The sequence below is a fragment of the Phascolarctos cinereus genome, unplaced genomic scaffold (genome assembly GCF_003287225.1).
Source record: "Phascolarctos cinereus isolate Bilbo 61053 unplaced genomic scaffold, phaCin_HiC Scaffold_5;HRSCAF=322, whole genome shotgun sequence".
NCBI lineage: Eukaryota > Metazoa > Chordata > Mammalia > Diprotodontia > Phascolarctidae > Phascolarctos > Phascolarctos cinereus.
The window spans coordinates 436,955,245-436,981,693 of record NW_027555958.1 but is presented as its reverse complement, the minus strand read 5'-3'; the positions used below and the strand labels follow the sequence as shown (position 1 = coordinate 436,981,693).

General features: G+C 37.6%; 1 protein-coding gene across 1 annotated transcript in view; it reads left to right on the top strand.

The window, feature by feature from the left end:
• Nucleotides 1-26,449, top strand: part of COL24A1 (collagen type XXIV alpha 1 chain) — a 353,333-nt gene that overhangs the window by 232,234 nt on the left and 94,650 nt on the right. Inside the window, 6 exon segments of the mRNA XM_078155798.1 lie at nucleotides 4,904-4,957; nucleotides 8,474-8,527; nucleotides 10,219-10,272; nucleotides 10,500-10,553; nucleotides 12,951-13,004; nucleotides 13,159-13,266. Of these exon segments, the coding sequence (XP_078011924.1) occupies nucleotides 4,904-4,957; nucleotides 8,474-8,527; nucleotides 10,219-10,272; nucleotides 10,500-10,553; nucleotides 12,951-13,004; nucleotides 13,159-13,266 (378 nt within the window).

The following is a 26,449-nucleotide window of genomic DNA, read 5'->3' as shown; positions in this document are numbered from 1 at the left end:
CATACTCTTACTGGATTCTCTTTCTAAACCAATCCATAGTGTTGAACTCCTTGCCTTTATTATCAGTTAGTAAAATGGGTCTGTAACAAAAATGAAGTGATCTTTGGGCTCCTAAGTCAAGCAAAACATTCTGTAAGAACCATTTTACATTTATTTCTTATGCCATTCTTTTAATACCTTCATTTGACCCTACCTATCATCTTCTCAAGCTATCATCCTACATCTTTCCCCTTTTTCATAGCTGATAAAAAGCTAACCACACTTGTTGCCTCCATCTTGCAATCCACCTTCTGACCCTGTCTTTCAACTGAAACATCTTTGTCTGAAATCCCACCCCCTAACTATGGATTAGAGCCTTAGGCTCTGTCCTCCTTTCCTTGTCTGTCTGTTCTCTCTCTCTCTCTCTCTCTCTCTCTCTCTCTCTCTCTCTCTCTCTCTCTCTCTCTCTCTCTCTCTCTCTCTCTCTCTCTCTCTCTCTCCCTCCCCCTCCTTCTCCCTCCTCCCTTTCTCTCTCTGCTTCCTTCTCTCCTGCCCCTCCCTTGCCCTCTCTTTTTTCCCTTTTTTTCCTTCCCTTTCCCCACCTCACTCTCTCTCTGTCTCTCTCTCTCTCTCTGTCTCTCTCTCTCTCACTATTTATCTCCCTCTCCCTCCTTTTCTCCCCCTTCTTTCATATTATATAAATCACTTTAAGGTTTACAATGCTGTCCTCACAACAATCATGCGAGGCAATAAAAAAGCACGTATTAAGTACTTGCAATGTGCCAGGTAGGATGCTAAATAACATATAAGGTAACATATAAAGAATATTATCCCCGTATCACAGACAAGAAAGGCATTGTGGCATCTTTGACAGAAAACCTGTATTGGAGTCAGCAATCCAAATGCTACGTGAACCTGGGCACCACACTTAATCACCCACTGCCCAAGCAATTCATTAAGCCTATAAATTATCTCCTCCATTAGACCGCGAGCTCCTTGAGGCCAGAGGTTGTCTTTTGCTTCTTTGTGCATCAGTAGCACTTAGCATAGTACCTGGCATATAGTAGGCACTTAATAAATGTTTATTGACTATTGACTGGAATTGTCAATGTGTGGCAATGGAAAGAATTCCTAATACCAGGAGTTTCCTACATTTATGAAATCACAAGTCCAGGTTTGTTTTTTTAATGCAAATAAAGAAATGGAAGCCCATATAATGTTTTTTGATTTTTAAATAATAAAATGATTTGTCCAGAGATAATAACTGCTCATGTCGGCACCAGGATTTAAATCCCAGTCTCCTGGATCCAAACTTAGGATTCGTTTTGAAACACCACACTGCCTGTATTCATAGCAGTGATTTCTGTCAGATGGTAAAGTTAACATGATAGAGTTATTAAAATTGAATCTATAACAGTCATTGAAGCTAATTTTCACTCTTCCCCAACATTCTCTTCTCAGAAGGATGAGGCATAATGTACAAAAGATATTTTAATTATGTGTCATTGACTCTGGGGGCTTTGGGAGTAAGGTGGAGTCTGGGCAAAAATTCCCCCAAGGTGTTCAGCAAATCTAAATGGGTCATGAATGAGTTGTTTCTACACAGTCATAAGGATTCTATCCTCTTTTTCTATAATTGCTTGGTTGTTTTTAGTCATGTCTGACTCATCATGACCCCCTTTTGAGGTTTGCTTGGCAAAGATACTGGAATGGTTTACCATTTCTTTCTCCAGTTCATTTTTACAGATGAAGAAACTCAAACAGGGTTAAGTGACTTGCCCAGGGTCACACAGCTAGTAAGTGTCTGAGGCTAGGTTTGAACTCAAGTCTTCCTAACTCCAGGCCAGGTATTCTATCCACAGTGCCACACAGCTACCCCACAAGGAGGAAATATAATATTGGAGAAAAAGCACTGGCTAGGAAGTTAGGAGACCTAACTTCTAGTAAGTCCTAACTCTTCCTCTCACCACATGACTTTGGACTTATGGACACTGTGTAACCTTGGTCATCTAAATTCTCTGGGTCTCAGTTTTTTCATCTGTGAAATTAAGGGGTTGGTCTAGTGTCAGGATTGGCAAACTGCAATCCATGGGCTAAACCTGGCCCACTACCTGTTTTTGTAATAGTCCCACAAACTAAGAATGGTAATTACATTTTTAAAAACAACCTTTAAAATGCAAATTTAAATACAAAATTGGATTTTAAAATGTAAAAGCCATTCTGAGGCCAAAGGGCCATATAAAAACAAGAGGTGGGATGGATTTGCCCATGGGTCATAGTTTGCTAACCCCTAGACTAAAGGACCTTTTACAAAATGTCCAGGAACTATTCAAAAGACTAGTAAAAATCTATCTGCCCACAAACCAAAGTGGTTCTTTCACTTGTTTCTATGTGTAGACTTGGCCCAAGAAGAAAATCATGAGTGGAAAATGTAATCTAGCTTGATACCCTAGATAACTGGTAGGTTGTGAGCATGGGAAATTCAGCAGAGATGGGAAAGGGGGAAAGGAAGAAGCATTTATATGGCACTGTATTAGCAGTAGCATCCCCAGGGTCTAGAAGGTTTATCCACATGGTACCGTTCTGTGTTATTCCTCTTCATACCCAGTAGGGATAGGAATGGGGATTAGATCTGTGCTTTATTAGACTATTAGAATTATTATTAATAGAATATTAGAATCATATTAGATACTAGAATTCTCCAAAGAGGAAGCATTCTCTACCAATGTAGATCAGCATCTTCTCCACTTTTTGTGGTCTAAACAGAGTTGCCTAGGACACTAAGGTTAAAATGACATGCCAGGCATTACACAACCAATATATGGCAGGGGAAGGACTTGAACCCAAGTTTTTTAGGTTCTGAGACCTGCTCTCTAGATGCAAAGCCATGCTACCTTGCTTCACACCCAGTTCTAAAAATAAAAAAGAACAGGTACCATTCAGTTACACCTCTGACCTCGGAATGAACCATTATCTAACTTGTAGACACTATATATAATACTATATATTAGCTACTATAGTGTGATAGATACAATATAATAATAATTATTATTATTATGCATTTTGATCCAATTTCAGAGAAGTACCATGTGGTACCTGTCAAATTCAGCAGTTGCAACCAAATATATATAGTCTTCATTAAAGACATTGATTAAGCATGTTTATCTATTCAACAATACTATTCAAAACTAGGTTTTTTTTTAAAAAAAAACTAAACTAAAATTTCTGCCCTTCCAGAACACAGAATGGCTCTAAAATTGGGGATGGGTGGGGCAGATTTCAGTGGGCCACCCAGCCACAAAATGAGCACAATTGCCCTTGTGGGGGGAAATTCCAGCAACCCTAGTTAAGACAGCGCTGCTTTCCACAATAAATCAATAGGCTCAGTGAGATAGAACCTGTGATTCCAGATGCTTTTTCAGTGAGCCATGTACATCTCACCAAAGCACCATTTGTTATAACTACAAAATTGCACATAGTTAAGAGACCTAATAATCTTTTCTTCCTGTTCCTAATTAATAACGTTTTAATGATTAGTTTCTTTTTTACATTTTTATTTTATTTTTAATTTGTGGAATAAAATAAGCATTTCCATAACATGGTATAATATTTTTTTAAAAAGATAACTGCACATGTAGCTACAAATCTATTATTTTCAACTTGCTATATTCCTTTTAAACATATAATGAAATTATATTTTTTCCTTTTTTTCTTCCCTTCCCCCCCACCCTAGAGATGGTTACCATTAGACATAAATATCTATAAAATCTGTAAAAATCATTCTATACATACTTCTATTTAGCAATTCTTTCTTTGGATTCAAATAGCATCTTCCCCTATATGTCCCCTGGACCTAATTTTGGTATTTATAATAGGCAAAATGACTTTGTCACTCAAAGTTATTCTTAAAACAACTTTGCTGTTACTATATACAAGATTCTCTTGGTTCTGCCCATTTCACTTTTTATTATTTTGTGCAAGTCTATCCATGTTTTTCTAAGATCATTGAGCTTATTATTTCTTATACCACAGTGGTATTCTATCACAATCATATATACTGCAACTTGTTCAGCCATTTCCCAATTTCTCAAAGAAACTTGTAATTGTAACAAGCAATGTTGTTAACCTCCCAAAATCAGTATGGAGAAAAGGAATAATGGGTACAAATGAGTATGTGATACTGATTACCTAATATCCGAATGAGGGTAAGTAGACAGCATTGGGAGGTAGCTGAGTATAGCCTTGGATTCCAGAAGATATTCTGAATTCTGTATCACCAGCATCACTGATTCCTGGATCCTAAGGCCTTTTATATTAATTTATTCCCTTCTAAATTCATTCTTTCACTAAATATGTATTAAGTGCCTACTATGTGCAAGGAAGACATTGTCCAAAGATCCAAAGATAATAAATGCAGTTTCTGTTATCCTGTGCAAAAATAACTATGATACAAAGAAGAATGTTAGGAACCTAAAACAGATAGAAAGTACTCTAAGAGTTCTGAGGAGGGGAAAAACTAATCCTGGGTAGGAGAATCAGAGATATCTGGAGGCAATTCTTCCACCAGCTCAGTAACTATGATTAATGCTAAAAGTGCAAATAGAAGATTGAGAGAGATTAGTCTGATCTTTTTAAGCTCATAGGTTCTTGGGTGCCTCTGCCTTAGAGGGTTTGTGAGGGCATGTGTTAGGCCTGATTTTATGGAACCAAAGTACTATAAGAAAAAATGTGTTCACTAATATCCAAACATTTTTAATGGTAAGAAATTAGGGGTAGCTGAAGAATAAAAGGGGGACAGTGAAAGACAAAGAAGAGATATTGGAAATAAAAGGGATTGCGGGAGGGAAGGAGGGAGCAAAATGATTATCTTTTGAAACAATTTCAAACAATGTTTTCTCTACAAATTTGCTTTTACTTTTTTCAGGGCTTACAAGGAGCCCCAGGAAGCATAGGAGACAAGGGACCTCCTGGAGAACCAGTAAGTTTATCTGCTAAGTTTGCCAATAATGGAAGGCCTTCAAATTTTCGTGTACCATGAGCCCCACTCTGCTATGGCTGTGTGTAATTAGAAGTAGCCTTTATCATTGATGGTATAGGCTAATAATAGTATGTAAATGTTTTATTATGAATATGGATTTTAGTGCTTTTCTTATTGTTTTTAATACAACCAAATTTGGTACTGTTATTCTGAAACTACTTATGGTGGCTATGCTAACGTATGTTGTATTAAATCTCAAAAATTCTTGCTTTGAATAGCTTGCTGCTATTATTATTACACACACACACACACACACGCACACACACACACACACACACACACACTTTTATATGGTCAAATCTATAACAAAAGACAATACAGTGAAATCATACCCTACAAATGACGGGCCCAAAGGTGCAAACATGACAAAAATTCAATTATGTCAACACAAAGAATTACATCATGATTTCATACATGTGAGAGAGTTTCCATGGAAAAACTGATTGTGAAAGGGAAAGACCTTGTCAAGCCCAGTCTCTCACATTTGGTTCTTTATTGCCCATGAAATCATTCTTCTGGTGAGTCGTGTCAACTATAATTGACTGTAATGTACTTCTAAGGCTTATGATACAATGTGATCTTTCAAGCCTTGGGCTGATCTTATCCATCAGTTGGCACAAAAGTTTACAGGTGGCCTTTGTATAATTCATTCAGTGAATGACAGCATGTGGAAAAATTCCAGCAGTCAAATAGCTATTCTTATGGGACTCTGAGGTTATTTCCTCCTATACACATTTATTATACATGCTCCAACTGTACAAACCTCACAAACAATAAATGCAGATTTAGCTCTTTAAATAACATACTTATTTCCTACTAAGAAGAAACTTTATACACACATACAGAGAGAGAGAGAGAGAACAAAATAAAGGACATTATTCGATTTTTCTGTCCATTTATTATGATTGGTTTTTCACCTTTTGGACCTCTAGTCCAGTTCTATTTCCTCACCGGGGGCTGCCGCCAGTCCTCCAGACATGTATTGGGCCACAGGACCCAGATGGCTCCAGAGAAGAAAGTGAGGCAGGTGACTTTGCCCAGTCCTCCCTCACTTACATCCAATTCACTTGCACGTTATGCCATCATCTCCCTGATGTCACAGTCCTCTTCAAGAATGAAGGCCAAACAATAACATTTCCTTATCAATTCTTATTTGAATCAAAATAACGCAGCTTTCTCACAATAATCTAGAAAATTCACTTCCACTTAACAAAGATTTCTTAAGCACCCAACTTGTTCAAGGCACTGAAGATACAGAGATAGTAACCCAACCCCTGCCTTCAAGAAGCTTATATTCTTCTGAGGAGACATGTGCACAGACAAATATAATATAAGGTGTGGAATGAAGGGAGCAAAAAATAGAGCCAGTAAAAAAAAAAAACACAAAAAAACATGCTCTGGTCATATATGAGGAGGGAGAGGAACTTTTCACCTAGAAGAAAAACAAACTGCGGCATAAATTTTCCCACCTATAAAATGAGCAGGTTAAAGTAGGCAATCCTACTTTAAGATTCCTATCAGCTCTGACTTTGAGTGCCTATAGCATTGACATTGGTATCATCACTGGTATTTATATGGCGCTTTCAGGTTTACAAAGTGCTTTATATATGTTATTTCATTTTGTCCTCCCAGTAACTATGGGAAGTAGGTGCTATTACTAACCCCCCTTTTACAGTTGAGGCAGCTAAGGCCAACAGAGGTTAATTGACTTGTCCAGGGTCACGCAGCTAGTATATGTTTGAGGCTGCATTTGAAGTCAGGTCTTCCTGATCCCAAGCCCAGTCCTCTATCTACTACTGTTCCACTAGACTATTAAAATAGTCTTAGTTTAATTTAAATTTAAAATTAAATTTAATTAAAATTTTTAATTAAAAAATTGAATTAAACTTAAACTTAAGTTTAAAAAAAATTGTGTCACTGGAGCTATGGCAACCAGGAAGTCAGGTTCTGATTCCTTTAACAAGGAAATATTTATTACTTTATAAAGTTATGAGTTTTCAAATGGCCTGACAGCATCACATGACGCAAAGCCCATGTTAGAGTCTGGGAATCCAAAAGTGACCACTCAAGTTATAAAGTCAGGTGCCTGGTTAGCAAACCATTGCTTGGCAGATAATGGACATGGGATCACACATTTTGAGTTCCAGTTCTAATTGTGGAAATTTGGAGAGCGTTGCCAAACTGGGAGAGAGCCTGAGCTTTCTGGGAAGCACATGAAGAAATGTTTAGCTACGGAAGCATGCTTATATTAAAACATTAAGGGTCATGCCAGATCTGCAGCAGAAACCTGAAAGAATAACTTTTTTGTTTTCTGAGAAGAGTCCCAATTGACATCGCCATGAGCATCCAGGGGTATCCTTTGCTTAGGTAGCTGGCCCTATGTAGATGTAAAGAAAGTGATTGTTGCAGGATCATCCTCATACCCCCAGCTTCCCTAAAAAGAAGGTGTGTACAAGCGTGTTTCTGGAATGGTCTTTGCAAACAAGCTAGGGAAATTCCCATGAGGCAACATTTCCTGGGGCAACAGGCTACTGTTGTGGCTTCTCCCGCTCCAGCAAAGAGCAAACAGGATAAGTAGCCCTACAGATCCCTGGGGAAGTGCCTAGCATGCTATGGTTTCTAAATATGGATTCATTCATCCATAAAAATTCCATAAGGATGCTTGAGCACATAGCTCCCCCCACATCGACAAATAGACCCATTGATGTGGGCAATTTTAATGTTACTACAATAAGCTAATTATTCACTGTCCATTCACTTCAAGGAATACTGCTTAGTTGTACAGTCTTCGTTGGCCAAAAAAGCCCCGGTATGCATTTCATTACACCTTAGTGTGATTATACAATGTAAATATTATTAAATCCATAAAATGAGCACAGAGAAATCATTCAACTTGTTTCTATACCAGAAAAGACCGTTCACCAAACAGAACAAACTAATTGAACATACTTTGAGTTTTTTTTTCTTAGAAGGCCATATTTGGATCTTTCTAAAATTCATGCGAGTGGCACATTAACCATTAGTGAAAAAGAATATGTCTTTGAATTGTGAAAGAATTTACATCTCATCAGTCTTAAAAAAACAATGTGAAACAATAAGGATAACAATAATGGCTGATGTCTATACAAAACTTTAAGGTTTACAAAGTGCTATTAACACATTACTTCATTTGATCCCCCAAACAACTCTGTGTGTAGTTACTATAGTACACATGCTAATATCCCCATTTTACAGATGCAGAAACCGTGGCCCAAATACGTTACATAGCCAGTTAAGTGTCAGAGGTGGGATTTGATGCCCAGTCTTCCTGACTTCTAGTACTATTCCAATGGATAGGATAACGTTACTGATGAATGCCATGGTTTAGTATATGGTATATGCCATGTTTAATATTCTGTATTTATTGAAACTATGTTAATGTCTGATAGTCAAGGTTTTTACATTTTTTAAATGTAGGGGGCACGGGGACAACAAGGTGATGCTGGTCTTATTGGAGAAATGGGCCCTGAGGTAAGTTTCACTTATTTTTTTAATTATGGAAAAATATATATTGAACATGTGGCATACAACCTACAATCCAGACACTGGATATTTTAAAAATAATAATCATTTTTAAAATGTTTCATTTTATATAAAGGGAGAACTTAAATTTATAAATCTTAACCTAGAAAAACACAAGTACAGCTTCATTCGATGATGCTAACTTTCTACTTCTAAACACCTCTTGAGAGGGATTGTAGTGTGAGGGATAGAGATTGGGGCTTGGAGTCAGGGAACCTAGATTAAGGTCCAGCCTTTGATCCATACTGGCCATGTGGCCCTGGGTATATCACTTCATGTCTCAGTGCCCCAGGAAGCTCTTTAAGACTACAAAGTATATAACGATGACCAATGTGCATCAATAGATGCACCAGTGAAATCACAGGTATGGACCCCAAAAAGCTCCTGTTATGGCAAGTAATGGAACACAAAGTTAATAACATCCTCACTTCACAAATTGAGAGTTGACTTCACTCAATGTCTCCCTTCTAAGTTTTCTGTCTCCTTTAAAGAGGCATAATGGAACAGGTTGAAAAATAAGCCAGATTCATAAAAAAAAAAAAGCCACACATGCTCCAAGACGAGGGAAGAGTAGGAAGGGAATAAGCATTTATATAACACTTACTATGTGCCAAGGACTGTGCCCTAAGCACTTTTATAAATATTATCTCATATAATCTTCATGACAACTCTGAAAGGCTCCATTTTACATATGTGGAAACTGAGGCAGGCAGAGGTTAAATGATTTGCCCAGAGTCACACAGCTAGAGTCAGAGGCTGGATTAGAACTCAGATCTTTCTGATTCCAAGCTCAAGTCTCTAGCCACTCTACCACCAGCTGCCTCTACAAAGTAGACACTAAAAAGTAAAATCACTTTACTGTGTTTTTTAATTTTTTTTTCTTGAAAACAATAAATTGCCAAAAGGTTTGCTTTCAAAGATTAACTGGAGATGACCCTGAGTGCAAATTTGGTCAGATACCTATCAAACTAGGAAGTCTTTGAGTATGACCCAAAGTCATACTCTAGTCTATGGCTAGACTATATGGATATCTGTCATCTTTAAACTACCCTCGTTCGATGCAGAAAGGCTTATCACCAAGTTAGCCACAGACCAATGAATCTTTTGACTACAGCAACTCTTGAAAGCTATTTTCTAAGGGGAAGAAGAGATAGATAGGATCCACACTGATTTCTAGAGTTCCCCTTGAAAGAGCAGAGCCTTAAATTTGTCTATTTAAGGATAAGTATCAATGCTTATACTAGACAAAAAGCTGCTTGATTCTCTAAAGAAATTCTATAGCAAAAGGACATGAAATTTTTATTGATCTTTATTTAACCAAAAGTCATGAAATTGTCCATAGGATGTGCCATCCTAGCAGTGCCTAAAAGTTTCTGGGGCATTACTTTGGGGATATATGCTCAATCAGAGGCACCTCAGAGAGGAGGGAAGTATTTTTATCCTACCTCTGAAGGCACTCTGAAGACTCTGCCTCTCATAATTTCTCTCCTGTATTATTTACAGAGGCTAATGTTATACATGAGCATTCTTGAATCTCTTAACTCATAGGCACATATTCTCTTAGTCAATGGATTATTGTGATTATTGAAGAGAAGTTGATATTTATTTTACAAATAATATATCCAAATATCCTCTTTTAGGGACCTCCAGGCATTGAGGGAGAGCCCGGTCTACAGGGAGAGCCAGGTACAAAGGTAATTTTCCTCCATCGAGGGCTTCTACCATCCATTGAGTTCCAAAGAATTGCCACATCAAGCTAATACTGACCAGAAATCTCAAGAAAAGGGGAGGAAGGACAGCCAACAGAAGAGGCAAATTGCTTCAGAATTCTACCTCTCTCCATTATGACATGCTCACCATCACAAGGGAATGTGTTTATTTCAATGATTCCCTATTTTACCATTTTTATTCCACATTTCAGGGAGACCCTGGGCCAGCAGGCAGTGTTGGAGCATCTGGAGAACCAGGATTAAGAGTGAGTGTATAATAAAAATCCATTTGATGCACTGGATTGTCTGTTCTAAAGATGCAAAAGTTTCCAGCATGTCCATTTCAATCAAAAAACATGATGAATCTCTCTGATTCTTTACAGAATAATGCTGGCTGTATTTCATAATTTCTAAAAAGATGCTATACATTGCTCATGCTTTCCAGCTATAATTTAGTCACTTTTAGAATTCTAGACATATATTCATAGAGCTATTGCCCAATTTATGTAATCTCTGGGATTTTCCCTAATACTAGAGGAAAAGAAGTGATACATATACCAACAAAATTACTTCTATTTATTCATCGGTAAAATTAGGTAGTTGGATGGCTACTGGACAGTTACAAAGATTTATTTCAGCTCTAAAATTCTATGATACTGTGATTCTGTGTTGTTGAGTTAAATTACTGACCAGTCCAATTACAAAATCATAACAATATAAAATTGGTAAGAACAAAGAGTGAGCTAAGAGGTGGCTAGGTGTTGCATTAGATAGAACACTTGGCCTGGAGTCAGAAAGACCTAAAATCAAAAGTTAGAAACTTCCTAGCTGTGTGACCTTAGGCAAGTAACTTAATCACTTTCTGACTCAGTTTCCTCAACTATAAAATGAGGATAATAATAGCACTTACCCCTCAGAGTTTCTGCGAGGGTCCAATTAGGCAATATTAGTAAAGTGTTTAGCACAATGCCTGGCATATAGTAGGTGCTTAATAAACATTGTTTCCTTCCTTTCTTGTTCATCAGAGGCTTAATTAACTAACAATGCACTAGAAAAATTTAAGCACTGCTAGAAATGGTACATCTTATGGACAATTTCATCATTTCATAGAGCTTAGTTATACTACTTTGAAAGGAGTTCATTTTAATCCTCTATTCCTTATCCAAAGTATCTTCTATCCTCAACATTAAAACGTCAGCAGTAATAGGAATCCAACTTGTTATTTCATTTTTGAGATCAGATAGGCTAAATTTAGACCAACCTACTAAACTATTCATATTAATTCCCTATTAAAGATATATCTCCTAGAACACTACTTTCCAAAAAACACATTCATTTTCTCACATGTCAGAATTGTTCAATACAAAACAGATCCTTTTCAGGTCACTGTGAACTCAATTTATATTAATGTTATTATCATCCTACTATAACAAAGCCTCCTATAGAGGTCTGTCTAAAGAAGATTCTAGAGTTACTATTTCCAGACTACATAATAATATGTAAGGGTAATGAGCTCCTTGAAGGTAGATATTGTTCCATTTTTGTCTCAGTATTTCCAGCACCTGCCACAGTCCGTGGTTCATAGTGCCCAATAAATGCTTCTTTGTTGATTTCCATTTTGCATTTTTGAAGAATGTCTCATTTTTATTTTATCTGTTTAGCAGAAAGACAATGTTAAGGCAAATTCAATCTGGTTCATTTTTTAAGTTTGATTTTATTTTCCCTTTCCTTGCCTCTTCCCTTCCCCTTACCTTTCTCTTTTTATTCTGTTCTTTTCTTATTTCATTCTTGTGCCCAGGAAGAAAATATCAATAAGTTTGAATTCACCTTTGATTGGCTCAGGAAAGAGGAGAAAAGATCTGCCTGTATTTTTTTAATGTAACTTGGATTCAGGATAAGTTGGGTTTAAGTCCCTTTTCAGACCCTTCCTAGCTCTGTGACTCTGGGAAAAAGTCACAAGACTTCTCTGTGCCTCAATTTCTTCAAATGTAAAATGAGGGATTTGATGGCCACTAGGATTCCTTACAGCTCTAAGTTTATAATACCATGATCCTAGGATCTCTGTCTAGGATGTCTTATGGTATACATTGCTGTGAGTTCTATAGAGAAACCTTTGTCTTAAAGAGCAAATTTTGGTTTTAATTTTTCATCTATATTCTGGTTATTCAAGTCATGGGGCATAAAAACATTCACAATATAACATAATGAAACATTTGATAATAACATTAAACAACAACAACAATAACGAACAATTACGCAGTGTTTACTGTGTGTCAAGCACTGTTCTAAACACTTTACAAATAATTATCTCCTTGAAGATGACAGGACAATAAATATAATTTTATGATGTGAGCTTGTGAACAATTGTCTGAGGACCAGGGTTACAAAATGAACATTGCATGACCTTTAATTGACTAAAGTGCATTATCTTACTCGGATTTAACTGTATTTTAGATTTATAATACTCTGACTTCTTACATCAGCCATGGGAAACAAACTAAACAATTATCATCGTAGTGTCACTTTGCTATGGAAACAAAGGAAGAAAAGGGATAAAAAGTTTCATAAGCCTTTTTTCAACTATCTGGGATGTCCAGAGGCAATTATTTTTTTCAATTAAGGAACCTTTTTTTTATTGTTTCTGTTTCTGCCACACAAATTAGGGTCAACCAGGAACTCCTGGAGAAGATGGTCTTCAAGGAAAAGACGGAGCAAAGGTGATAACAATATTTCTGGTGTAGTTAAAATTTAAAATGTTTCTTTTCATCATGTGCCCTGAATAAAGGGATATGCTATACAATAAATAATGCAATACAGTGTAACACAGTTATTTCCCCTGGCCCCTCCCTTTGCTTTATTTTTATGTTTCAGGGTCACATAGGAGACAAGGGACCTCTTGGAGAGCCTGGGGAGCAAGGAGAGGCAGGTTTACCAGGCATCATCGGACCTTCAGGTGGACAAGGAAGGATTGGCCCTGCAGTGAGTACTGCCTAACTTTCATCTCCAAATACTCAATAAGCGAATGTCCCCCTTTAACGTCTAGCAAACAGCTGGAGTTGCTGAATTGAAACTAGGGAGAGAGAGTATGGCACTGCTTTTAGACCTTTGGGGCAATATGATTACTAATGACTATAAATCATGATAGCATTTATTGTTGTTATTCAGTGGTTTCCGTGGTATCTGACTCTTCATGACCCCATTTGGGGTTTTCTTGGCAAGGATACTGGAGTGGTTTGCCTTTTTTTTTTTCCAGCTCATTTTATAGATGAGGAAACGGAGGCAAACAAGTTGAAGTGACTTGCCCAGGATCACAAAGCTAGTAAGTGTCTAAGGCCTCATTTGAACTCAGGCCCGGTGCTCTATCCGCTGCCTGACCTATGGAAAAATTATTAAAGCAAAAAATTCAGGATATGAGAAATTCAGGGGGAAAAAAATATCAGAGGACTTATATAACTGGTGAAGGAGCAAACAGCATGAGAAAAATATACTCGTTCTGAATCCACATGCCTGCCACACAGAACATATCCCTGCATTTGTCCATGAGGGTTTTTTGGAGAGATTTTATAAAATACTTTTCTGAAATGCAGGTATGTTATACCCTTGTTTGCCAGACTACTAACTTTCTCCCAAGGCTTCTACAGGCTCCTCCTTATTAGCCAGAATCAGTTCCATTCCTTGTTCTACCTTTTATAGAATGAAAATATCAGTAAGGCAAAACAATTTGCTTTGCCTTTGACAGAGAAAGACAGCAAATGTCAAGGGAGTTGAAGTCCCCAAATGGCAGCTATAGCCTATCTCTGTGCCAAGTTTGTTGTCTATTTATCTATATATTTCTTCCCTCTGTTTAGGTAGTCTTTAAGCTATTCCCACCCCAGTATCATGTCTATTTCATCCTCTATTGATTCTCACCCAAATATTCTCTGCCATACTTCTCCCCCCTTCCCAGCTTATAGATTTTCTCATATGAGTAAATTGGGTTAATATTCAATGTTACTCCATTACCTCCCTGATCTATCCCTTTGGAATTGGTATATATACCCCTCTGTTACCACATTCCCATCACTGAACACGTCACAGTCATGTAATGCAAAAAATCATTATTAATACCTATAGTTAAATCAATCTTATTGCATTAACATTTCTGTTTCACTTTTTAAAATTAAGCTTTCTTAATCTTCCACTAAAATGACGATACCACTAGAGTGGTAGCCTAGACCCTTGATAGGATAAGTTCACTCTCTGAACTTCAATTAAGCCATTAATACTGAGGCCAAGAATAATTAAGGGACTGGCTAATGTATTCTCCTGTGGGGAATAGACTGGAGACAGAAGATGGGAAGAAAGTCTCTGTACTTCTCTGTGGACTCACATGTTTTCCCATCCATGTATGAATGCTGCATTTCTTTGTCTGTAAAATGAGTGGGTTAGATGGGATTCCTTTGGCAGCACCTCCCAGCTCTAAAATAGTATGCATGGTGTCATGAATCTTAACATCTGTCCATTGACCCAGACATGATCTGTTGTACCTTCTCTTCCTCCTCCCACTTGTTAAGTTTGGGGATTCCCCAAGGTCCCTTTCTCATCTCCTCCCACAGTTTCAACTATTCTTCCTACAAAGATCATTACTAAGTCCATATCTTCTGCTGACTTCTCACCTTTGCTCCAGTACCACTTCTCCTCCTGCCCACTAGATCTTTCCACTTATTGCCATATCAAGTTTAGTGTGTCTAAAAGCAACTCCATTGTTTTGTCCCTCCTAAAAAAAAAAATATTTTCCTGTTCTAACTCCTTAGTCACCAAAAGTAAAGCTATTTTTGAACATTTTACTCCATCTTGTTCTTTGCTCCCCCCCATAGATAATCAGTTGCCAATTTAATTAGTGCCTAAAATGAACAATTCCAAGGACCAAACAACAAATTTTGCAAATGACCAGGAAAAAATTCTTCAAATACAAAGAAAAGGAAATTTGAATAACCCAAAACAGGTGGTATACAGTGGCTGAGCCTGGAGTCCAGAAGATGCCTCTTCTTGAATTCAGATCCAGCCTCAGACACTAGCTGTGTGACCCTGGACAAGTCATTTAACCCTATTTGCTTCAGTTTCCTCATCTGTAAATGATCTGAAGAAGGAAATGGCAAAACACTCCAATATCTTTGCCAAGAAAATCCCAAAAGGGATCACACAGAGTCGGACATAACTGAAAACAACTGAACAACATTTTGCATCCACTGGAAACCACAGAAAGGAATGAAATAATATATTCTGGAAAGCAAAGGAGCTCAAGACACCACCCTGTAAACATGAACCTAATCATGAATGAAAAAAGAAAGACATTCAATAAGAAGAGACATTCGAAGCGGCAGGAATGAGTAAATTATTTAACTTGCAAATGCTAAAAACAAAAACATAAAGAAAAGCAAACAAGTACAACTACCAAGGAAATAACTAGTAACAACATAAATTGCCTCATGTCTACAGACTATTAAAAGAAAAAAAAACCTAGAAAAAGAAATACACCTGTTGGGTTTAAAAAAGAAGAAACAACAGCCATTAAGAGATGTCTTTCTAAAAGCACACAAGGGAATCAAGATGAAAGTAGAACTTAAAGCAACAGGAGAAATAATGGTGGAAGAAAAGACCTGAAATGACATGGGCTATGCCTGCCCTGTAGGTGAATCATGTATTTTCTGGGATTGAATTGCACTATGGGAAGATGCATAAAAGAGAAGAAAAGTGCAGGATAGGGGTGAATTAGTGATGTACCTAATCAAGCCTGTCATCCATAACAACAGATAGCTAGCTTCTTTAATCTCTCAGCAAAAAGAGGAAGTATTAGGGGAATGAGTGAGGTGGTAAAGGGGAGGGATTGAAACAGGGAAAATAAATGAGGGTATCTTGATCCATTGAGATCTGGACTCATGGAGTTCCACTGAAGAACACTTCTGTGGGTGGAGAAATATAGTCTAATGTTAGGAAATTGGGACTCTTGCTAGGAGTTGGTACAGCAGAGACCACTTCCTCCAAAAGAGTTTTCTGCCTCTGTGGACAATACCCTTCCACTGAAGGGAAGTTGGACCGCCTAGGGAAAATCGGCACCCAAAGGAGTAAGAGGGAAGCCAGAGAGGATGTTGTGTGGCATGAGAAAAAAAATAGGGAGGGCAAAGAGTAGCACTGGATCTATAATTTAGAATGTTGGTGTATTTCTACCATGGGGCAATGCCTTCCTGGTGAAATAGTACTTATAAGAGTGAGGCTTAACATTAAAAAAAGAAAAAAAAAAGAGGTAAAGGGATAAGATCTTTAAGGCAATAACAGATATTGGTTAGATGAGAGAACTCAAGCTTGGTACTTTGGAAGCTTTGATTCTAAGTCTATATACTATGAATCAAAGAATAAAAGTTGAGAATAGACAGAAAAAAAGAATTCATAAAGAAAATAAGTTACAATATCCTTCTTAGGGGACAAAAAGGGCATATAAAGAAAAAAACTAACAAAAGAATTTGAAAGGGTGAAGAGGAGAGAGGATTTTGAATTAACTACTTAAATGTGAAGGAAAAAAAGAAGGGTAAAGGAGGGGAAACTTAGATCACTAAATAAAATCAAGAAAGAAAAAGAAATCAGTAAGTTAAGTAAAACTCCCAAATGAAGAAAAAAATTGACAAATAGAAGAAAGGTTGAGGGTGGGGGAAGAAAGCTTGTTGACTCAGATTAAGCAAAACCATGTATAGGGAGAAAGTACTAATTTAAAGGGAAAAAAAATTCTAATTCAGAAACAAAAAAATAGTTACTAGAGATGTAAATGGAGGAAAATATAAGCCTAACTCATTTAAATTGTAAATGTATTAAATAATCTAATAAAATGAGAGCGAATTTATGTATGAGAACAAAACCCCACAATCCATTCCTTACAAGAAATCCATTTAAAAGTCAAAGACACATATTCAATAAAAATAAGAGGCTCGGACAAATTTATTATGCATCAGGTAACTCCAAAAAACAGAAGTTGTAATGTGAGTTTTGGAGATATTCACTCAGAGACACTTATTTGGTACGTTGTAACAGAAGTTCTTTGGGGGCATGGATTGATCTAGATGGCTGCTGCATTCCCTTAGCTTTGTGATTCCATGATAAGATGATTATCTTTTTGGTATGAAAGGTGAGGGAATCAAAAATGGTTCTAAGATTGCCAACTTGTGTGACTAAGAGACAGTAGTATCCTTAGCAAAAATAATAAAGTCCAAAAAAGGTAAAAGTTGTTGGGGGGGGGGGTTTGGGGGGAGAAGACTATAAGTTTTATTTTGTTAGTGTTGAGTTGGAGATATTAATTAGTTGCAAATATCCTATATCTAGCTTGGAAATGTTCAGTAGGCATTTAGTATTGTATAATTGGTCTTCAGGATAAAGACCAGGGATGGAAATAGATGCCTTGAAGTCATCTGCATAGAAATAGAAGCTGATGAGCTCACCAAGACAAAAGATATATGAAAAGAAAAGGTTTACATAGGGGAAAAAAGTTAGCACAGGACAGAACTGCGGAGTACACTCATGTGGGGAGTGTGAAGAAGACCCAGCAAAGGACACTGAGAAAGAGCACCCAGATAAGTAGAAGAAGAGAGTAATGTCACAAATGCCGAAAGAAGAGAGATTTTCCAGGAAGAGGGAGTGATCAACAGTGTTGAATGTTTCAGAAAGCACAAGAAAGGTGAGGACTTTCTTCAGAGCCAAGTGAGCTTCATGGGACCACAGGAAAAGCACTAACACAGTAAAACACAATCTGGATGGCAGAATAGATGTTTCTTCAAAGAATCCCTGTGTGTCTAAGGGACACTTGATTGTTCAGTGGGAATCCCCAAACATGAGTAGGCCCTTCTTTGCCTTTGGCAGGAGGCCTTATGCTGTACCTTTTTTCCTCATGAACTCATTCCCCCTGCAGGCATTCACCCTCCTCAGTATCAGTATCTGGGCCTTTTGTGAAGATGAGTTCCAGCTTACTGCATAGCATAATATGACAAGTTCTCTCATTGTAAAAATATCTTCCCCTTTGGTTTTATTTGGCTTAGTCCCAACCAAAGTCACTTTTAAAATTTTTATTGTTATTTTTTTTCTTAAAGGAATAGTACATTGTTGCCACCAACAGTGGTGACAATTTATCAGACTCATTCTAGTCACCTAACATGGCTGTGAGAAAATGGGGTGGAGGAATGAAAAGTCTGAACCATCCACTCATTCACTCATCAAATACTGATTAAGTACCTACTATATATAAAGCAGTATGCTAATTGCTGGGGAAGATACAAAATTTAGACAAGACACCATCCTCATAGAATACAATCTAGGAAGATAAAATGAGCTATTTGGAAAACAGACATAGAAAGAATGGCATAAGGAAACAACCTCTAAAAATGATGAAGAAAAAGGTAGTAGAGAAAAAGAGACAGGGAGAGGCTGAAGACAAAATTTTCCCATTTCCCAATTTTACTTGAGTCTGGCCTGGCTTATCTTAATGTCTTTTTTTTTGGGGGGGGGTACAATCATGTGTTTCTTTCATTCTTTTGATTGCTATTCTGGTTGGAATTTTATATGCCCTTAAGCTCATAAACCTAATAAAAATACCATGACATGTTTTCAAAAGAGTTTTCAGAAGCCAAGGAATTGTTGCTTAATCAGGCATTCTGAAGTTGGAACTGTTTTCACCCATTGAGGTCTTCCTTAGTTAGACTTTGTAGCAAAGAATACACAATTCAGTTCAATTCAACAAGCATATATGAAGCACTCTATGGGTGCTTTTATGTGAAAAGCACTCTACTGAGCACTAGGGATGACATGATACAGTCCCTGTTCACAAAGAGCTTATATTCTAATGGGGTGAGCAGCAGTTGAATATGATACAGACACAACTATACATAGATACTTGATATGTGCCCAAGATAGGATATGATGGGTGCAAAGGGAGGACCCAGGCAAAATGCTTAAGGAAAATTTGAAGAGGAAACAAAATGTGCAGGGATCAGAAGAGGTTTTTTGAAGAAGACAATTTCTAAGCTGAGCCTTGAAGGAAAAGCAGAATTCTAAAAAATAGTAATGAAAAAGGAGCACACCTCACACTTGGAGGCAGCAGAATGTAATGCATTGTAAAGAAGACTTGGATTCAGATCCCAACTTTGACACTAGTTTTATGAGCATGGACATAGTTCTTAACCTCTCTGAGTTTCAGTTGTCTCATCTATAAAATGGGAACATTAATACTTTGAGTATCTACCTTGAAGGATCATTGTTGGGAGGATCACATGATATAATTTAAATCATTTAGCAAACTTTAAGATGCTAAAAAGAAATGTCAGGGCACAAGGGAAAGAAACTCTGTGCAAATTCACGGTGGCAGGAGACAGCATGCCTGGTTCAGGTCCAGTTTGGCTGGAACATAGATTTCACAAATGGGACTGGTGTGAAATAAGGCTGAAAAAATAGGTTGGACCCAGTTTATGGAGAGTCATAAATGCCAAGCTAAATCTGTATTTTGTCCTAGAAGGAAAATAGGGGGCCCCAGAAGGTTTTTGAGCAGGGGTGTTGCTGTACCTTCAGAGCTGTGTTTTGCCAACTGTTTGAAAGATAGGGTGGAGAGGAAAGGGTATGGAGGTAGAGATGCTTTTTTAGGCTGCCACAATAATCCAGGCAAGAAGTGAACAAAGTGGAAGTAGGGTAAATAAAGATAATGAGTGCCAGAAATGTTGTGGAGAAGAATAAACAAGATTTGGCAACTGATTAGATTCTGGGGAAGGGTGCGGTGGATAAGGAAGAGGGAGAAGATACCATTCATTTGTTTGTTTTTTAGTTTACAGAACAAACTTTAGAGCCTCTTAAGTGCTGGTGAATGTTATTCTTCTTTTCTCTTTTTTCTTTCTTCCTTAATTTATTTCTTTGTTACATTTTAAGTTCCAAACTTAACCACCCTACCCCACCCCACACTAGAGAAGGCCACCATTTGACATGTCTTGAGGATTGAAGTGTACCTTTGGGCCTGAAGAATACTTCAAGAGTGACATCAATATCAGATTTCTCCAGTTTGTCTGAAGTTCCAGAGTCAGACTTCCTCTTAAAAGGAGCAAGAATAGTGTAGCCTGCCACTTCTAACCCCTACCCAATTCCTGTTTGACTTCTCCATTAAAATGTACAGCAACATCTGGAAGGTGTGAAACTGGACCAATTACAACAGAAACGAAACTTGAATACCCCATTGGAGAAACATCCTCCTGACTTAATGTCATCTACATCTAAGGAATCTATTATCTATTGCAGTGCTAGCTAGGAACTAAGAATATGTAGACAAGTTGACTCCAAAGTTAAATAGAAGTTTATGTCTTCTGGGCAGCCAGCTAAGCAGCACAATGGATAGAGTGCCAGGTCTGAAGTCAGAAGACATCTTCCTGAATTCAAATCTGGTCTCAGATACTTTTACTAGCTCTGTGACTCTGGGCAAGTCACTTAACCCTATTTGCCTCCTCATCTGTAAAATGAGTTAGAGTAAGAAATGGCAAACCACTCTAGTATTTTTGCCAAGAAAACCCAAAGTGGGGTCACAAAGAGTCAGACATGACTGAAAAACCACTAAACAAAGTTGGAAGATCATCAAGTAAAGATTCTATATTTTCCAGATAAGGAAACTGAGGCTTAGAGCTGTACAAGGTTATACAACCAGTTAATGGCAGAATCAGTACTGAGTCCAAGGTCTACTTTCTAGTTCTACTAAATCATCTTTGAAGTTGAAGCTTTGATGTCAAGGGGACTGATATCCCAAACTAGGGAAGCAGCCACTGTTTCTTTATCAGCTAGGGACATTTTGCCATTACCTCCTAATTCAAGACTCTTGCCCTTGAAAGTCTTGAAAATAAGGATGAGAGTCTTGAAATGGGAGGAAGTGGCAAATTGGGAGGGATGGCATAATGTCATTGATCCCTGGAGTTCAGAAGTTGGTTGAGATGGCTCATGCAAAGATCATTTGCTTTGTTTAGTCTTGGCTCAATTTTAATCATGGAGGAAAGTATGGCATAGTGGATAGAAAGTGAGTTCAAGTCAGACCTTTGACACATACTGGCTGTGTGACCCTGGCCAAGTCACTTAATTTCTCATTGCCTGAGATAACTCGGCAAACTATAAATGTCATAGAAGGTGCTGACCTGAATTGATAGAGGGAGTTTCCTCATCAGAGAATTCCCCATATCAATGAAGTCATAGTTTTGGATCCTGCTTTAATAGAGTAATATGAAATACAGTCTAGACACAAGAATATGTCGGGTTTAGCAGCAGCTTGAGGTTCTCAGAGAAAATTAAGAAAGAAATTAATTTGAATTTAAATATAGACATTTTCAGGGCCTAGACCTTTGACTATGTTCCATTAGTAAAGGATTTTTCATGGATATAAAGCACTTTCAGTACCAATGCATATTAGCAACTTCTGTAATTTATTATGTTTAGAAAGTTGTATGGGACACTGAAAAGTTGAGTGAACCAGAATCACATGGCCAGTGTGTGGTAAGGAGAGACTTGCACCCAATTCTTCCTGATTTCAAGAACAGCCCAACCAGAACAGGGCAGACCAGCTTTCTGTCCACTACTCAATAATACCTCTCAGGCTTAAAGACGTAAACATAGACGTAGATCTGTACCATTTAGCATTTTTGAAGAAAGGAGGAACAAAAGCAAATAAAAATTGGGAAGTTGGGGGTCACAACTCCCAGGATGTGGAGAATCCCTAATCTGTTCTACACAAGGTCACTGCCTAGAATCATGGTCAAAGCTGGCATTAATATGTATTGCTTTTTAAGGTGGGCAAAGCACATTACAAATATTACCTCATTTGATCCTCCCAACTATTCTGTGAGATATCCCCATTGTACAGATGAGGAAAGTGAAGCAGATAGAGTGATTTGCCCCAGGTCAAAGTTAGTGAGGCTTGAGGCTGGATTTCAATTCACATCTTCCTAAATCTAGGCCCAGCGCTCCATCCACTGTACTACCTACCTACCTCATTTGTGTTCCAGCATTGCTATATTTATTTAGTATTTTATTATTATGGTTATTTTGATGGAACCATGATCTTATCAATGTGGGAACCCCCTCCCCCATTGCCAATGGTCATCCATCCACACCTTCTCATTCTGTTCATTTCCTCCATAAATCCCACATCAGAGGATATACCCAATATTCCAGCTGCCATCTTGTGGATCTCTTTACTGTTTCTTGGATACCAGTGCAATACTCAGGCTGACCATCTGTTAACTGTCACTCTCACTACTTAACCAGCTTTGAAATATAAAATTGTTCCTGTGGCTACTAATAAAACCTGTTCAATCCCCTAAATGTCCCCAATTTTTGCTGATTTTGAGCCTGCTGTTTTAATCTGCCAGTATTCAAATGTCTCACAATGGGTAACACTAAATTTAAACAACCAACACCTTGGAACAAAGATTGCTTATGAATAACTCAAATAACAGAGCAATCATGAAATAAACAAACTAGCCCAGCTCTGTGAACAAAATTGAATCAAGACTAAACAAAGCAAATTATCTCTAGATTTATGTAGTTTAGCTCTGGCAGACCACCAAAGCCCTTCCCCACCCACTCACTCTGTCTTTCTGTCTCTGTCTCTCTGTGTTTCACTATCTCTCTGAAACACACATTTGGAATAGATAGATTAGATAGATACATAGATACATAGATATGTAGATAGATACATAGATACATAAATAGATACAGAGATATATAGATCAAGTGAGATAGAAAGAAACATACATACCTATATATACATTTAAAGGAAAAATCTCTACATAAGGGATCTAAATGAGACATTCTGATGGCTATGAAACAATTTCGAATGAGAAATTCTCAGAATCGCTAAAGCCTCTTAACCTAAATTTTTAATAGGCACATTTCTGGCTTTTTCCTATTGCCTCAGATCCCCACTGAACTAGATACTCCACCATTTCTGAGGCCATTGGGGAAAAAATATAAAATTTTAACATTCTCACATATTTTGAATCCAAGTTTGGGGTTGGATTCCTAACTCTAATACTTACTAGTTGTGTCACCTTAAATGGAGAAATTAACTTCTTGGAACCTCAATTTTCTCATCTATACAATGAAGTTAATGATACTCTCACTTCCTACTACTACAGTGTATACCAATCTGGGGCTATTTTGCAATTCAAATGTAGTGAATAGCACTTTGTATCAAAGAGTGTTATATAAATATGAGTTGTTATTAAAAGGAAGTGAGGGAGGAGGTGAGATATGGTAGAAAGAGTGCTAGCCTGAGAGTCAAACACCTGGGTTGAGTTCAAATATTCTATTTACTAGCTATGTCATGTTGGATAGAGACCTAGTTTTGTACTTTTGGGTTTTTTTTCATTTCTCAAATGGGCATAATACTGGTAAAGCACACTTTACAGCAGCAGCATCAAACAAATAGAAACGGGGGCCACTCCACGTAGAAGGAACCTGGCAGGCCACATGTTGACTTGGTTTTCAAACGTAATGTTGACTATGTTTTATTTTATCTTTATTTATTTTGTTAAATATTTCCCACTTGCATTTTAATCTGGCTGAGGTGTTCTTAGAAGTGCCATGAGCTCTGTAGGCTGTGTGATTGACACCTCAAATTTGCAGAATTCTTCATGGATATAAAGCACTTTGTAAGCTAAAAATGCCGTATAAATGAGTGGTTATTCCTACTTGGAGGATTAGTCAAGTCAAGAAGACAAACACTTGTTGAGTTCTTGCTATTTCAAAAAGACCCTTCTGAAGTACTATGTTCAAGTCACTGATCTAGATATTTATATCTGTATCCCTGATATATTGATATATATGTATAGGTATATACATATATATGTATGTGTATGTGTATATTTATGATGTCCCAAGCATCTTGGGGCATTTTTAAGCCATGAAGTCTATAAAACTGCACGAAGACATGTGGGGCACCCTGGATAAAACACTTATATTCATAATCCCCAAGAGTTTTATTTTAAACAGAATTAAAAATCCTATCAAAAAGTTTGTCAGTGGAACAAAGGATGATCCTAAAGTTAGTGCAATCATCCTCCCAAATTTTAAATTCAGTTCAACCTCTAGGGATAGAGAGTTTGGCTAATTTGTCCCCTTAATTCAAGAGCCTACGGAGGGTCTGGCTAGCCAAGCTCAGATGTTTAGGATGTGAGTCAGTTCCTCATGTATCTGTTCATTCATTCAAAAACTATTTATTGAGTGCCTCTTATGTACAAAGCACAGTAGTAAACCCTGACTTGTTTCTTTTCTAGACCTCTTTGGAGCTTGTCAGTCTTTGAATGACAAATGTGAATTTCCATCCTTGTTTCTAAACAATAAAATGGACACAGTGGAGAATGATTTCTTTTTTGTTATTTTAGAACTTTCAGCCTGGCTAGCACGTACTTTATTTACCCAAGCCATGATTTATACGTTAACTTATCACTCCATAAATGTAGGCCTCCCCAAAGGTTCTGTCTTCTTTTCTTTCTGGGCACTCTCATTCTCAGTGATCTCATCCACTCACACATTTTGACTAACAAGTCTATATGGTGAACTCCCACCTACATATCTCCAACCCCAATGTCTCTCCTAAGCTGCAGACCAGGGTTTCCAAATGTCAGCTCTTCATCTCCACATTCTCTTCTACCCCAAACTTGTAATTCTTCGATGGATTTGTGATCTCATCACTGCGATGACTTCCCTCCAGTGATAAAAATCAGAAAACCTAATTCATATTTGCTCATTCTCTGCAATTCTTATCCTTGTCCTATCATAAATTTGACACAGAGGACCCACCCAAATTACTAGGAATCTTCTTCACTTTCTCTCATAACTATAAGAAACCAGTGAACCTGCAGGCTCAGTTTCCCTCACCAGATGAACATCCCACCCTTTTTCATTTAACTTTATTGACAATGTCCTTTATAATACTTCTCTCAGCTTCACAGAATTTAAGAAACGAAAGGGAATTATTCTCTATTCCCCTCCTTAAAGCCTTCTTACTGATTCTGCCACTCAACTGAAACTACTCTTTCCACAATTGCCAATGAATGATCTCTTAATTGCTAAATCTGATGCTCCTTCTCAGTCTTCATCCTTCCAAATCCCTCTGCAGCATTTGACACTACAGACCACTCCATTCTCCTAAATACTCTCTCTTTCCTTCACTTTCTTGATGATACTTTCTCTTGTTTCCCCCTCTTACCTGTCTGGCCTCTCCTTCTGAATTATAATCTAGGTCCCACTCCCTAACTGTGAGTTTCCCTGAGGTTCTGTCCTGAGACCTCTTCTTTTCTCTCTTTATACCTTCCGTCACTTAGTAATCTCATTAATTCCCCTGGGTTCAGTTATCATTTCTATGTAAATAATTCCCAGATCTACTCATCTAACCTCTAGTCTCTCTCTTTAGCTCTAGAGCTGCATTACCAATTCCCTATTGGACATTTCCAACTAGATGTCACGTAAGCATCTCAAGCTGAACGTCTCCCAAACGTAATTCGTTATCTTTACCCCAAAACCTTTCCTTCTTCCTAATGCCTCCATTTCTGTCAAAGATACCACCATCTTTCTCGTTACTAAAGTTTTCAATCTCAGCTTAGTCCTTGACCTTCTATCTTCCCCACCTCTCTTATCCAGTTAGTTGACAAGTCTTATTGTTCCTACCTCCATAACATCTCTCAAATCTGTCTTCCTTCTAATTTGGACCCCTGTCACTTCTTGTTTGGAAGCTAGGTGGTGCAGTGGAGAGAACAGTGGATCTGGATTCACTCAACATTTTGACTCTTACCTGACAAATGCTAGTTACATAAAAGATCATCACAAATAGTAAATAGCAAGTAAATCCATCTATCTGAACAAATAAACAAAATTAGGAGGAATCATATTAATTAGAATATAGCAAAAAATACAAATAGCGATCGAGTCACCACTGGAAATGATACTAGCTTTGCTCAAACCAAGGGAGAAAGTCTCTGATTTCTCCTAAGAGGAAATTCCTCAAAGTCTCCAGTGATATAAAATGGAACTCAGAGACATATTGAGTCAGCTTTCTCTATGTGTCTGTAGCTTCCAAAGTCTTTCTCTTCTTCCTCATGTATACAGAGCTTGTCTTAGAGTGAAT